We start from the raw sequence: 14118 nt of genomic DNA, 5'->3' as shown, positions 1-14118 counted from the left end.
GGGCCTTCCAGGGGCCTGGACATGGTATGAGCCCTGCCAATGGCATCTGCAGAAATGCTCTGCCTGCCTTCAATGCCATGAGTTGTGGTACCAAACCACCAAGATGCTTCAGAGCATCTTGAATGGCTGAGCATCCACCCCAAAATGTAATCAGATAAACACAGACTCAAATTCTCCTTAATAGGATAAGCGTATTTGAAATGGACTTTCCTGTTGCAGCCCTTTCTCCATCCATTTATGAGTGTGTGAACAGATGTGTTATCTTGGGAATGCTCAACTTGGAGCACATTTTTCCCAGCTAAGTAGGGAAGTAGTCCTGCCAGGAGCTCCTGCCAGCCCGGAGCGGTGGAGTCTCCGTGGAAGTGAGATTGTGCAACCTCCTGAATTGCCACTGCTGTTGTGTTTGGGACTAAGGGAAAATTCTGGCAGCTCTGCCTGGTATTTAGATGATGCTTGAGTGTATCATGGGCACGGTTTCTTTTTTTGACAGATTTCTGCTTAGAAAGTTCTTCTGGATCAGCCCATTTGCCACTATATAATGTGATGTCCAGCAATGTACAGAGCTAAAATTTGTTCAGTTGTGCTCCATTTCCTTCTTTTCTCATAGCAAATTGGAAATTGTCTGGTGTCTCACCACGCCTGACAGGACTATCTGCAAAAGATTTACATCCTTCTCTGTATCTTCACATGCTAGATACCCTTGATGTTAACATTGAACGCATAGATCCAATAGGTATTTAAGCACATGCGTAACTTGGAGCTTCTGACTAATTGTCCTTATTTTACTAAGCCTGTCGTAACCTCAAAGTTAGACATGTGCTTCAGTTTCTTACGGATTTGCCTAGTTTTGGTTGAAAAATGAACCATCTCAGGATAGCTGCTTGCAAGCAAAAATGTGCGGCTCAGTCGACAAGGATGCTCGACACCAACTTCAACTGCACTTTTTAGTGCCAACTCTTAGACTGCACTTGCTGCCAGAAGCCAATCCGGGATGGTGGTTTTCTTATTTTTTTTTTCATAGGCTTTTTGCTGTACTATAAACATGAGATTGGATGTTGCTGGTAAGAGAGGAACCCCCAGGAACAGTATTCTAGAATCACTCCTGTGAAGAAGCAAGCTGGTGTTCCTTAGCTTGTTACACTGTTTCATTGACTTGAAGATGATGTGCTGAGACTGATTTTTTTTTTCCCTATGCTGTACATTTGTAAAGTTTTACAGAAAACACTAATTAAATGTTTCCTTTTTCTCACTCAGTCCTGCTTTGGCATTTCTCTCACGCCTTCCCCTCCGCCCCCTTCTTCCTTCTCAAGTCCTCACCAATAAGGAAAAACAAGTTTCAAGAGGTTTACCTGTGAGAGAGCACAGGGCCCACTCACTGGCTGTGGGACTGAGATCATCCCTGTTTAAAAAGTGTATCTTTTATCCTTTTGCCTTGTCTTCACTGATATTTGAGCTCTAATTTCACTCCTGGAACTAATTTTATAAGTTATAATATGGGCCAAATTAACTTGGAGACAGATTTATTTTTCTTCTTTATTTTTAAAGAAGGTACCTACCTAACCTACCTTCTCTCCTGTCACTAGATGTACCCAACTGATCAGAAATAAACCTTTTCAACACATTTTTTTTAAATGTTCACCTCTACAAGGCCCATTTCATTCTATTTATTATGGATTACTAGTGTTTTATAAAATTATGAAAGAGAAAAAAAAAACCTTAACTTGATTATGGTTTAATGAAGTAATCTGATATGTAGCCTCTACTCTTCTGATGTTGCCAGTGTTGGTTTTGTCATAAAAACATCAGCCCTGAGGATGTGGCCATCTTTTTTTCTGGTGTACTTAGCCAGTATACAATTATTTTTCTGTCTTATTACCACGGCCACTTCTGTGTTGGGAAAAGTAGCTTTGGCGCAAAGTTACTACTGCCAAGTAAAAGAGAAGTTAATGAAAGATGATTTCCTCTGGTCTGTTTTTTTATTGCAAAAATGTCTTTCTGTCACTATTGGGACTATCTTCCCTTTATACCCGAAATCCTGATCCCAAGATGTGTATTATAAGGAAAAAATGCAAAAATGGCACATGAAGGTATTTGCTTTAAAGGTAAAATCATATTTTGCATGCATGGACACCACTTCTGCGCCATTTTTGTTTAAACAATTGTTTATGAATCATTTAAAAAATGATCCTTTAAAAAAACGTGGAGCAGCACTGCCACAAACACTATCTTGTATGACATATTCACGAGGACTTGATACAAGAGAAAAATGTCAGGTTAAATAGAATTTTTATTTAAATAGCAGAAATGAGTATGTAACACTATGGATTGAGGCTATGTAAGTAATGAAAGCAGAAGATAAAACTTTTAAGTCATTTTTATAAGGATGCAAGGGAAAAGAAATCACATAACAGAGAGTGGGAATTTAATCTAAAACAGTAGTGCCCCAGTTTTCAAAGGTATTGAACATTCCCAGCTGCCATAAAGAGCTTGGAACCTAGAGATTTTTAGCACCTTCAAAAGGAAGGGCAAAAGGCACTTGTTACCTGTAGGTTATGTAAGATTACGAACTTTCATGCTAACAAAACCAGAAAATCTGCCTTGCAGGTCATATGCCAGAGGCTGTATCAGCCTATGACTGACTGAAATCCTAACAGTCCTCATGTTAAAGGCACTCTTTTTTTTTAATATATAAGTGTTATGCCAATTTTAATGAATGGATACCTTCCTAAATTTAGATTTTGAAAATAACTGTATGCAGTCAGCCAGGCACTGTACTCTAAACCTGGTCTGTCTTTTTTTTTTTTTTTTAATTGATTAATCAAATCCACACTCACTGTCCTTGTTATCTTGTGGTTCATGGGGGCGTGTTCCACTCTCAGCCAGGCACTGCACTTCTCCATCACTGCCATTCCCTGTTAAAGCATGAAGGCAAATGCAAATGAAACTGAGTGGTGGCCGTTAATATTGAAAAAAAATAAGTGTACTATCCTATTTTTCCTTTAAAAATAATTTCAATGAAACTCAAGAAGAACTTCTGTGTCAAAGTCAGAAATACTATTTTAATTCTTAATCTATTAGGATTTCCACAAAAACAAATTGAAGAGGTAACTATTAAGAAGATATTGGATCAAGAACTCTGTTGACAAGGGCTGAAAAAAAATCCCTAATTTTAGATTGTGTGCGCTACTCCTCCTTTCTTTTTTCCTTTATGGTTATATCACTGTGATCTTACCATGGCAAGAAACTGTAATATTGCTGTCCCCTTCCAGTGGGCTTTTATCATCTGGATGATTGCAGACTGATGACAACAGTAGAGTATCCTTAGGTTCAGTGATAATCTCTTGAATGAGAGGTTTCAGCAGGTTTTCTTGTTTATCTTTGGTCTCCAAGTCCCTTTCTGAATCAGAAGGCTCCATAACCAAGCCCTCAACGATGGGTCTTAGGATCTCCTTTTCATGATCTTCACGTATCTTGCACACATTTGAAAAAATTGCTGTTGGAACCTCTTCTACTGAATTCCCAAATGTGCTTTTACTGTTTTCTACTGCAGAGTCACTCTCATTTACTGTTTCAGAAATTATCTCAATCTTTGGATGATATTCATGCTGTAAAAATAGAAATTACAATCAAAAAGATAGGTTTTTAGATATAAACATTAAAAGATAACTAAGATCTCTTGGAGTCATGCAACAATTGTCAGCTTTGACCTGCTCCTCTCCCCAGATATATAGATGTGCTTGTTTCTACTTTTTTTGTTGTTTCTTCTTCTTTTGTTGATGATGTTAACTGTTTATCAGGCAGCAGCTGTGAACTGACTATAAAGTAATAACTAATAATCATAAAAAGAAATGCATTTCAGTAATTATTACTGATGCAGCAATGTACTAAATTTTGTGATTCTATTGAGCCTTGCCAGTGCTGTTTATAAGACATGACTTAACCAGGTCCTATCCGAATAGAGGGACCTAATTAACACCTTCAGGATATGAGAGTTGGTAACTCCCTTATTAATCCTCCTTGTTCCCTGCCCTTTTTTTTTTCTGATTTCTCTCTTACCTTCTGTGTAATTGAATTGTTAGCCAATTTCTTATTTTGCAACATTAATGTGAGTCTGTGAGCAAAAAATTAAATAAAATGAATACCTTACACTTAAGGAGTGTAGTAAAGATTTACAGTATTTTCGATCAAGTTGTAAAAACATGGCTGTCCTATACTAGCCTAGGTCCAGCAAGGTAAGTATGAGTAAATGACAGCACCAGAATCACAGCAGTGCCTTTCATCTTTGTTGATTTCCTCCTTCTTTTCTCTTCTGTTTCTGTCCTATTTTATCTAGCAAATTAAATTGAGCAACACACATTAATGTCGGAATGAATTAATGGGGTTGGAACCGCCCTAAATCTGACTAGCTCGAAGTGGAGCCATGGAGTCTAGATCTATCTATGCTTTAAGTATTAGGCAATTTGTACAATCCATTCAGTTCACTACAACACAGTAGTACAGTACATTTTATTGGTAATATTCATGGAAACATGATATGCTAATAGGAATTAATCTTACTTGATTGTTGCATTACTTTTAGTTTTTCATTCTCCTATTTTCTACAATGCTATTGCATTATATGAAAAAGATTAAAAGTGGCTAGAGAAGATCTGCTGAAACCTCTGTTTTAGTTTATAACATTAACTGATCACATTTCTCAAAACAGCATTACGTAATTTAGGCTATCCTCATTTTGAAAGACATCACTAGTTTTGAAGAAGCATCATCACTGGAATTGAAGAGAATGTTACCTTTTGAACAAAGATTTCCTCTTCTGGAGCGTTTGGAACTTCTATATCTTCTAAATCAGGCAATTCCTGAAGATAATCACAAGATCAGTGGGAAACTTTAGCTCTAACCAGAAAAACACATTTTTGACATACTCTAATGTAGAACAGTACTGGCAAAAGCATCTCCTTTAATAAGATATTTTTAGAGGTTACTAATTATGTAGCAAGTTTGCTGGCATAACAGCATCAAGAAGATCAAATCAGTTGTGTATAAACTGTACTGTGCTGCTGGGTGAATAATGTTACAGAATTAAAATCAACAAATTAAATTTCTGTTTCTTTATAAGGTTGTGGCTAGTGCAGCATGTCTTGAATTCATCTAAAGCTATATAAAATATGAAAAAAATGTAAAAATTAAGATTTGGAGGCCAATGCTAAATGGGTGAACTTGGTGTCAATGCAGAAGTGAAATAGCTGTTAAGTCCTGTTGCAGTCAACATGTGCCTGCATCCCAAACTTTTTACTAAAAGTTATTGTGTTTTAGAAACTTAGAATATAATTCATGCATAGCCAAGGAATATGCATAAACACTAGTTCCTGTTGAACAACTTCCAGTTAGTCCACAGCTGAAAGTACCTGTGGCTTGTTTCTGCTTGACTGAGGAATGTCACAACTGCATGACAAATCCTCCTCCACTCTTCTCCCTTATATCACTACCGAGACAAGTTACAGAACCCAGCATATGAATAAAGAGCACAGTGCTCTTCTGGAGCATCTTGCCACCGGCGTCTCCACGCTCATTCCCCAACATGTCAATTCTAAGTATCTCCGGAAAATCTGCAGTAGCGTAAGTACTGGAGGCTCTTGCCAAAACCTCCTTTCATTATTAAACAACAAGTGGAGAAAGGAGTAGCATGGAAGACTGCAATGTGTATTAGTATGTGATTTGTTTTTTGTGTTTTTGTTCTCTGTTGAAATAGGATATTCACACTTCTTACATGTAAAAGGTGCTTTATGCACATATGCTGAAGTGTGCAAAGGAGCTTGCTATGTGCCATAAGGTACCAAGAAAAAGTGGCACTGAATCTCTCAGATCGTCACACTGTGGGTACCTACAGTACTGCTATTTATTTAGTGCTTTTATTTTAGACACTGAAAGAATAGCCTATAAAAACTGTATTGTATGTTCCCATAATTGCTGTGAGATCCCACGAATTTTCTCATTATTCTTATAATTAAAAAGATCCAAACTATCTTTGGTGGGTGCAGTAATTAGCACTCTACTGAAGCAGTGAGTTGAGCCCTTGTATAACCGGATGGGAAATCTTCCTAGAGAGAACACAGAAAGGACATAAAATACCTTCCTAAAACACAGTTAGAATTTGGTAAACAGTAACTATATAAGGGATCAAAGAATATATTAAGTGCTCAGGGAAATCATAAGCTCAAAAGTTTGCTGTTGATACTAGCATGGTAATCTGATGTGGTCAGTTTAGTAGTAGTGTCATGTTTAGCAAATGTTGAATAGTCCTTGGCAGTTGGGTTGTATTTTTCAGTGATATTGTGTATGTCTTCTGTGAAACGTGTTTACATGTTTGCATCAGCAGGTAGAAACATTAGATAATAGAAGAGCATTTTTAAAATGTTAATCATTTATGATATATATGAATAATGCATATTCTGCCTCTTTTGGAAATATACCTAACATTTGGATTTTGAAAATTAGATATATAATATCACTAACATTTGCAATGTTAGATAGCTATGATTTTGTGCAGTAGCTAACATTCTTAATTACATATTTGATTGAGTTTTGTCTAATAGGATACATTTATCCACTAGATTCTTTTTATTGTGACTTATATTCTTTAAATGAAGGCTCTTATTAACTTTTCCTCAAAGAAATCCCAAAGCTAAAGAGTCAACTTCAGGAGATCAAAGCACAAAATAAACTTTGGAAGCAGTGGTAATTTCTTTTGGCATGCTGTGTTGGAGAGGATGAGTAACATTACAACCTTCCTATTTTTTTCTTGTTATTTACTTTTCTGAGAGCATCAGTCTTAGAAACCTGATTATGCTCTTCTATTCAGCAAGAATGTTACAAGAATGCATTTGGGAGTTGGCCATATCCAAATACAAACTTCTCAAAATCTGAATCTAATACATACGTCAAGAAGAAGTTTCTCTGGTGTCCCCAGTTTGATTTGTTCTTTTTCAGCACAGTCATCCACTTCAGGAACCATCTTCCCTCCTGGCAAATCTACAGAATAAGAAATTCCTTGGAACAGAGAACTAACTGAACACATGACTTTGCATGTTGCCATGAAAGCACTGCAGAACCTAATTGCCATGGACCTAATTAGTGTCACAGAATTCACAGCTAAATTCAGAGCTTTCCTTTCTATCATATCTATCTTATACTGCATACATTAATATATATATTTAATAATGTATTTCATATATAAACATCAAAAAGCATTCTATTTTTAACAGCACAAAAACCACTAAGGCAGCTACGCTAAGACAGAGTTTAGCTCATCATCTGTATTTCCTCTGCTTGGTTTGATTCTTCACTGTGCACATTACCGTTTGCCTTGCTGCTGAAGTTTGAGCAGTTGTATGAATTTGATCCTAGTGCATCCTCTTTAATTTTAGCAGGAATATATGCAGAGGGGAAATCTGTGTAATCTTCTGTGTCTGAGGGCAGCGTTACTGCTTCATCGTAAGCATCAAACCTTTCATTTACAGATTGCTCAATCTTCTGTTGAGTTTCTGCTTCTTCTGATACATCTGATAGTTCTGATGCATTAGAAGTTCCATCACTCTCATCTGAACTTGCAGATGCTCCTACAGAAGAAGTTATTTAAAATTACTGAGTTAACTGGCCAGTTTTCATTCTAGACACTGCGACTGTAATTTCAGTCTTAAAGGTTTGGCCTAAAATGTACATCGAAAGCCTCTGCTTGAACAGTCATTCATGTATCAATTGCAGCCACGTTGAGGATTTTCCATGTCATAAAGAATTCCCCAGGAAAAGCCTCCTCTAGAAACGCACTGAAGTAGTCCAGTATCCACAGTTACCTTTGAGCCGTTCACTTTGGGAAGATGCCCAAGTGTCTACACTTAAATACATGCTTGAGCATTTTGATGAATCTGTGACAAGTCTACTGAAGTTATTCTCTCCCTTACGCAAGCTACTAGTTCACAGAACAAGTTTTACTTGTTATTCAATTACATTTCAGAGACTGTAAAACCACAAAAATTATCAAATGAATCCTCCTCTGCACTGTAACCCCCTTCTTATTTGGCTTCTGTCTTGCTGATCTTGAAACACATGCTCTTACAGAAAGCTGGGCTGGGGACTATTTTTGTTCATGAATTTATGCCATCTTGAATAATGTGACAGGAGAATCTGTGGCATGAGGAATGGCAATAAGTGAAGGAGGTCCTTAAAAGTCTTCCTCATACCGCCTGCATTATCAATGCTGTGGATGGCCTCAAGTTGTTACCTGTGAGTGAATGTAGCAGTGCAGAGGTACCTGGATGTGAACTGGCAAGGCAGTTATCCCTGGGTCTCCCTAGAGCTCATACTCAGGCCAGGCCCAAGCTGTATCTAGGGAAAATACTGCTCCTGTGGTATCTCTGGCTGTTTCCTTCTCTGAGTGACTGTTGGGACTGTTATTGCCTTGCCCAGGGATGTAAGTCTTTTAGTACTTGACCACGTACAGATTTGGGTTCTTGGCTTGTGTGATCAGGTTTGGTTGCTCTGAGGTAAAACACAATGGCTTAAAAAGCTGAGACAGAAAGTGTTTAGTTTTTTTGTTTGTTTGTTTGTCTGTTTGTCAGTGAGAAAGGTGATGTTTGTTTAAAAGCTTTTCAAGTTCAGAAAAAAAATTAAGTATATTAAAAAAATTGCATCATCCTGCTTACGAGCATTTGAGAACTATTAACTAGTTTTAAATATTCAAACTGAAGCAGGCACAAACACAACTTTCTCCCAAAATACTAACAACCAACCTCCTCGGGGCTCCTTTACAGCTCTGTTTTCATGCTTTGCACTTGCATCTCTTTCTTCCATATACTTTTGTCTTTTCTTTTCCTCTGCCTTCCTCCTGATTCTTGCTAAAGCATTGACACTATCTTGGATTTTTTTCCTCTCTCTGGTTTCCCATTTTTCCCTTTCTGCTTTCTCAGCTTCAAGCCCTCCAATCGCCCAGGCTTCTGCACAGGCTCTAATGAAAAACAAAAGAAACCACCGTAAGTAGGTTTAAAAGCTCACGTTCATAATGAAAGAGAAATTTGGAAATCTTGCAACAGAAAAGAAAGGCAGCACTGACAATCCCTTAAGCAACTGGACCACATTTATCTTGCACGTGTAATTACAATGAAACAAAGCAAAGATATGCAAATGCTAATAATTGCAAAAGCAGATCCATGAGAAGTGCTGATCTTGGCTCTGCTTTCCCAGGCATCTGTTCAGTCTCAGCTGAGATTATAATTTGTCTCTGCTATACAGACTTTATGTAAAATACTTGTTCAATAATTAATTTTATTGAAAAAAATGTGTTTTTTCTTATGTTGAATGCAGATCTCTGTAGTATAATACTAGTGTACTCAAAATCACTTTCCCTCAATAAATTATAGTGGTTAGTCTTCCTTTGAAAATATTGATTGTTGCATTTGAGCTTTATTGCTCTCTAAAGAAGATGTCTCTGTTTCTTACCTATCTTTTGGGAAAACTGGTCTGTCATCCAGGTATGTTAGCTGTTTTAGTCGAACAGTAAGTGTTTTTCTATAATTAGCAATTTTCTTTATCACTTGATTTCCCATGAGATTAAGCACACACTAGAAAAGCAAAAGAAACATTTTGAGTGGAAAAATAAACCCCACCTATTTAGATATGCACTATCACTTCAAAAACAAATAAATAAACTATCCATCTACAATCACAGATGAAGCGATTTTAATAAAATTTGTTTTGGGTCGCAGACCCAGCAGATGATACTGGTAAAACCATTTAATAGGATGTTGACTCATAAAAATGACAAACCGTCAGCTACACTCTGCTTACCAAATTAGGCATGGCCTCCAAAACAGATATAATATTTGGATCATCTAGGTAGTTGTGGGAAAGATCGAGGACACAAATACTTGGACATTCTTGCAAGTGCTGTATGTCTTCCACTGTTTGTAATTTATTGTGTGCAATCTGCAGAGTGTGCAGGACTTTCAGGCAAGCTGTCAGACAAGAACAGTACAATTAAAGGGAAGGTAAAAGTCAATCCTTCACAAAGGATTTTCTGCAGAAAGCAGAAAACTGTATTTTCAACATCACTGTTTAATACTGAATTGTGGGGAGTTTTCTATACATTTGTTGAATCTGCCATATATATTTATTGGCTATTCCTTCAAAGCCGTTTTCACCTCCACTAGAAAAATGGTTGTTTTAGGATGGTTGGGCATTTTAACTCAAGTTTCAAACAAGTGAGTTTGTACAAAAGCAAGAGTATCTTTTTCAAGTTATTGCTTATATACAGAAATTATTTTTTATTTTCTGCTGAAGATGGGATAAATCCTTTCATAGATGTAAGAGATTTGGTAATCATGTCTGCAACTGCCAAAGGCAATCCTAATTGTAAATAGCAAAAACTGGATTGTCAGCATGTCTGCAACACAGGTAAGTACTGAGGTAGTATTAAGAAGCGTGGAAAAACTTAATTGTTTGAGATATCCATGTGTGAGAAATTATTACATCTTTTCCATTTTTTCCTCTGTTCCAAGTGGAAAGTATATAGGTTTGACTTCAAGAGAAGCCTTGTGGTCTTTGGGATGAGATACTGTACAAGAATTTAACATGTATTTTAAAAAAATCCCTGAAAACTATTGCCACTAAAAACAGTCAAAGGTTAGGAAAATGGGTGTGTTTTACGTTAAATGTCGCATCAACAATTCTTACAGAGATTCTCAATGGTCTTGATATAGTTGTTACTAATATTGAGGGAATCCAGCTTTTGTAAGGCTTCCAGGTTTTCAATTCTATTAATTAAATTCAATTGCAAGTAGAGACAGCGCAACTCTGTCAAAGCTTCCAAATTCTCAATTTTTGCTAAGCCATTGCATTCCAGCCATAAGCACTTCAATCCTGTATATTCTTCAAGATTCTCCAGACGGTCAAAACCTGCAGAGAAAAAATGTAAAATGTCTTTAGATAATACTGCATTTGCTGAACATCAGTGTTTGGAAGAGTCATTTCCATTAAACCAGTGTTGCTGGTACACTTGCTGAGAAGGCTTGGGTTCAAGTTGATGGCAACATCACATGAGAAACATGTAGGTTCTTTAAAATGATAAATAATAACATGTGGAGAAAATAGCAAAACCAAGACCAAATGTAGAAAGTAGGTTTAACATGTCCTATTTATTTGTAACATTTTTAAGCTGTAGTGAACAAGCTAATTGTATCTTTCAGAAAACTGCTCACCAACCACAAGGCAATGACCCACATTCATTCTATCAAGTGTTTTATCCTTCGTTAGTACCACAGAATCTCATTTGTATTTAGTGTTTATGGCCTTCTTCCTGACCATATTTATTTTTACTGTCCAAAAAGTTCCTAAGGTGGAAAATAGATTACTTACACAAACACATTTAAAAATGAAGAACACATATTTTCCTCCAAACGTGATCCAGATCGGTATTTTAAGACACAGAGGCTATCTTACCTTTATAATGCAAGTAAAGTGTATCATTTAAGGATGGGGTCAAGTACAATTTCTGCTGCTTACAGATGTCTCGCAGGACCTTTTTTGTCATTCTGAAATAATAAAGGGAAGCAGAAATAAACTAAAAATGTATCTCAGTGCACACTCTGAAATCTTCTTTTATTCAGAGTTCAATACAACATAATTAATGGTTCTTTTATATAAGAGAAAATCTACAGATTTCAAGACTATATGCAAACTAAGCAAGCTGTAGATTTTCTTAGAATGGTTTCCATTTCTATGTTTAAAATGTGTTACAAGGCTCTTCCTACGCATATATATATATAGAGAGGGGAGCAAGTTGGAAAGTAGGTATGGAATTAGAGAGTTTATCTCCCTGGATAACAGAAGAATGATCCTTTCGTAGGTTCTTGTTCCTTCCTCTCCTATTGTTCCCTCCATTTCTTGCTGTTTTGATGCGGAACCTTCGGTGGCACAGAGACCACGCAACACCCACACAGAATGAGGATCTCAGTCTAGAAAATCAGTAGCTATCAACCTAACATTTTAATGAAACACTGACTCTGAAATATCACGCAGAAATACAAAATACTGAACTGTGATAGGTTGGGAATGCCACAGGAGGAACATAAACAACACCTGTTCAGTGGTAACTGCTTAATATTCAGCTCCATCCCTTTGAGGATTTATGCAAGTGAGAAGCCAGAAAAGACTAATCAGTGAAGCTGAGCGCTGCAGATGTGCAGTGCAGGGGTGAGGGACTCAGCAAGAGGCAGTGAGCAAAAACCTACAGAATGAAATAGCAGAGGCTCCAAGGGGAAAGAATTTGGGCCAGTTGCCTACAGTGGTTGATGTTGGCCATAGAGGTTGGAAGCTGCAGATGCCAGTGAAATGCAGTGAAATGGACAGCAAAACCCAGAGTTGGGTTTTTGAAGGAGGAATGATGCCTGGATTTAAATAAACATCAATAGCCAATAAATTACCTTATACAGCCATCCTTTTCTTCTTTCTTTTGACTGAATGAGCTGGTTACTGATTTGTGATCACCATCTGGTTTTTGTTCATTCTGTTGATGTGTTCCGGACACTTGAATATACATTTCAAGAAAAAAAAAAAAAAAAAAAAAAGTGTTCTAACCAAGATTTTTACTGACATTTTTATTGAAATGAAACTGATAATTTTTTCTAAGGTAAACTTAGTAAAATAAGATATAAATACTGCAATAATGCATTTCTTGTTTAGTTCTGCAAGTCAATTCTGAGGAGCAGTATCCATTCATCTTAAGAAGGATTATTATAATATATAGTGGCAATAAGGTACTGGTACCAAAGTTCATGCAGATTTGGACACCTTTTATACATCACATTCAAATACTGATAATTTGAGGTTCATGATTGCTAATTTTGCATGTAATGGCTTATCTGCATTATGTTGAAAATTGCAGATGTTTGTAGTCTACTACTACTAGACTTGTCTTCTACAAGTTTACCATTTTGCACTCTTATGGTGTCTCCAGTGCTATACTCATTCAAAATGTCTTCAGGCTGCTTTTGATTAATTACATCTTCCATAATTTTCTCTTCAGATTCTTTCTCTGCACCTTCTACTTGTACCTGCAGTTCTGACACTTAGAAAAAGTGAAAAAAAAAAGATTTGAATTCCAGCTCTTACATTGGTAAACTACAGAATATGCACACAAAAATATATTGTTAAATATTCACAATATTTGCCTAGCTAGGCAGCTGGAAGAGCTTACCTGTTTCCCCAGGACTCTCTACATTTTCTGTTTGGGTAGCTTCATTTTTGGTGCCATTCAGAGCCTCTCCTGATGCCCCTTGCAGGGGAGCCTCCTCTCCAAGGCCTCCATCAGGGGCTCCGCACTGCGGCTGCATGGCAGGCTGTGTGATCTAGACCAGCGTGGGTCAGTATGTGACACACGGCCCGACCTCCAGGCAGAATGCCTAAAGGTGTACAGGTAAATACAAGGTATACAGGTAAACACAGGTGAAGACACTGGTATTGGTAAATTATGAAGCCTGAGTGGAGCTAGGAGGCTGGGCCTAGCCATTATGAAGACCATAAAGTGGGAGAGAGGGAAACTTAGCCTTTTCTGTGACCACACTCCTAATGGAAAGGAGTGTGATAAACTCCATGGGGCAGACCAAGTTGTTCCCTTCAAAACAGGCACGCAGAGGCTGCAGCCTCCATCACAGGCTGCTCTTGGGCAACGGGGCACCCTATTCTGCTGGCACTGGAAGGAAGGAGAGCTGCCAGGAGGAGTTTTATTCTCCTATCGGGGTAGAGGACGGTGGCGCTTTTATGTCTCTCCCCTACTGTTATTTTGGTTTAGCCCATGCTAAGCGAAAGGAAAGTCCCCGGTCCCACAAGGCAGAGCCAGGGTGCTCCGGGCATGGCTACGGCCCCGCAGCGCGGTGCAAACCTGGGCCGGGCCGCAGGGGAGCCGGGGCCGCTTCTGCTCCACCCCAGGCAGCGAGAGATGCAAAACGCGGCGGGCGGAGACGCGCCGCTAACGGCCGCTAACGGCCGCGGTCGCCATGGCGACGCCGCGCGCGGCCCACAAGCCCCCGCGGCCGCTCTCGCGGCGCTGAGGCGCGGGCGCGGCTGGTG

The 14118-nt window shown here is 38.1% G+C and overlaps 1 protein-coding gene across 1 annotated transcript; it reads right to left on the bottom strand.

Moving 5' to 3' along the window:
• Window positions 1-2696: 2696 nt before the first annotated feature.
• Window positions 2697-13425, bottom strand: DNAAF1 (dynein axonemal assembly factor 1). The gene is made up of 13 exons (XM_088530909.1): window positions 13247-13425; window positions 12980-13117; window positions 12474-12576; window positions 11491-11582; window positions 10726-10947; window positions 9841-10007; window positions 9493-9614; window positions 8787-9001; window positions 7356-7616; window positions 6938-7029; window positions 4791-4856; window positions 3233-3605; window positions 2697-2912 (listed from the first exon to the last, which is right to left on the bottom strand). Exons 1-13 carry the CDS (start codon window positions 13380-13382, stop codon window positions 2815-2817), a joined length of 2085 nt encoding a protein of 694 aa, XP_088387035.1. The 5' UTR covers window positions 13383-13425; the 3' UTR covers window positions 2697-2814.
• Between the last annotated feature and the right edge of the window lie 693 nt (window positions 13426-14118).

The sequence above is a fragment of the Tinamus guttatus genome, unplaced genomic scaffold (assembly GCF_059628265.1).
Source record: "Tinamus guttatus ecotype Peru unplaced genomic scaffold, ASM5962826v1 Tinamus_guttatus_pri_ptg000389l, whole genome shotgun sequence".
In the NCBI taxonomy this organism is placed as follows: Eukaryota; Metazoa; Chordata; class Aves; order Tinamiformes; family Tinamidae; genus Tinamus; species Tinamus guttatus.
Note: the sequence above shows the minus strand (reverse complement) of the source record. Positions and strands in the feature narration are given on the sequence as shown.

Excerpts from the sequence above, each read along its gene's own strand:
- DNAAF1 (XM_088530909.1), bottom strand. The coding sequence starts at position 13,382 with ATGCAGCCGCAGTGCGGAGCCCCTGATGGAGGCCTTGGAGAGGAGGCT. Across the intron at positions 9,002-9,492 it reads CCAGTTTTCCCAAAAGATAG|AGCCTGTGCAGAAGCCTGGG; the intron begins GTAAGAAACAGA and ends GTTTTTCATTAG. Across the intron at positions 2,913-3,232 it reads TATTACAGTTTCTTGCCATG|GGAATGGCAGTGATGGAGAA; the intron begins GTAAGATCACAG and ends ATGCTTTAACAG.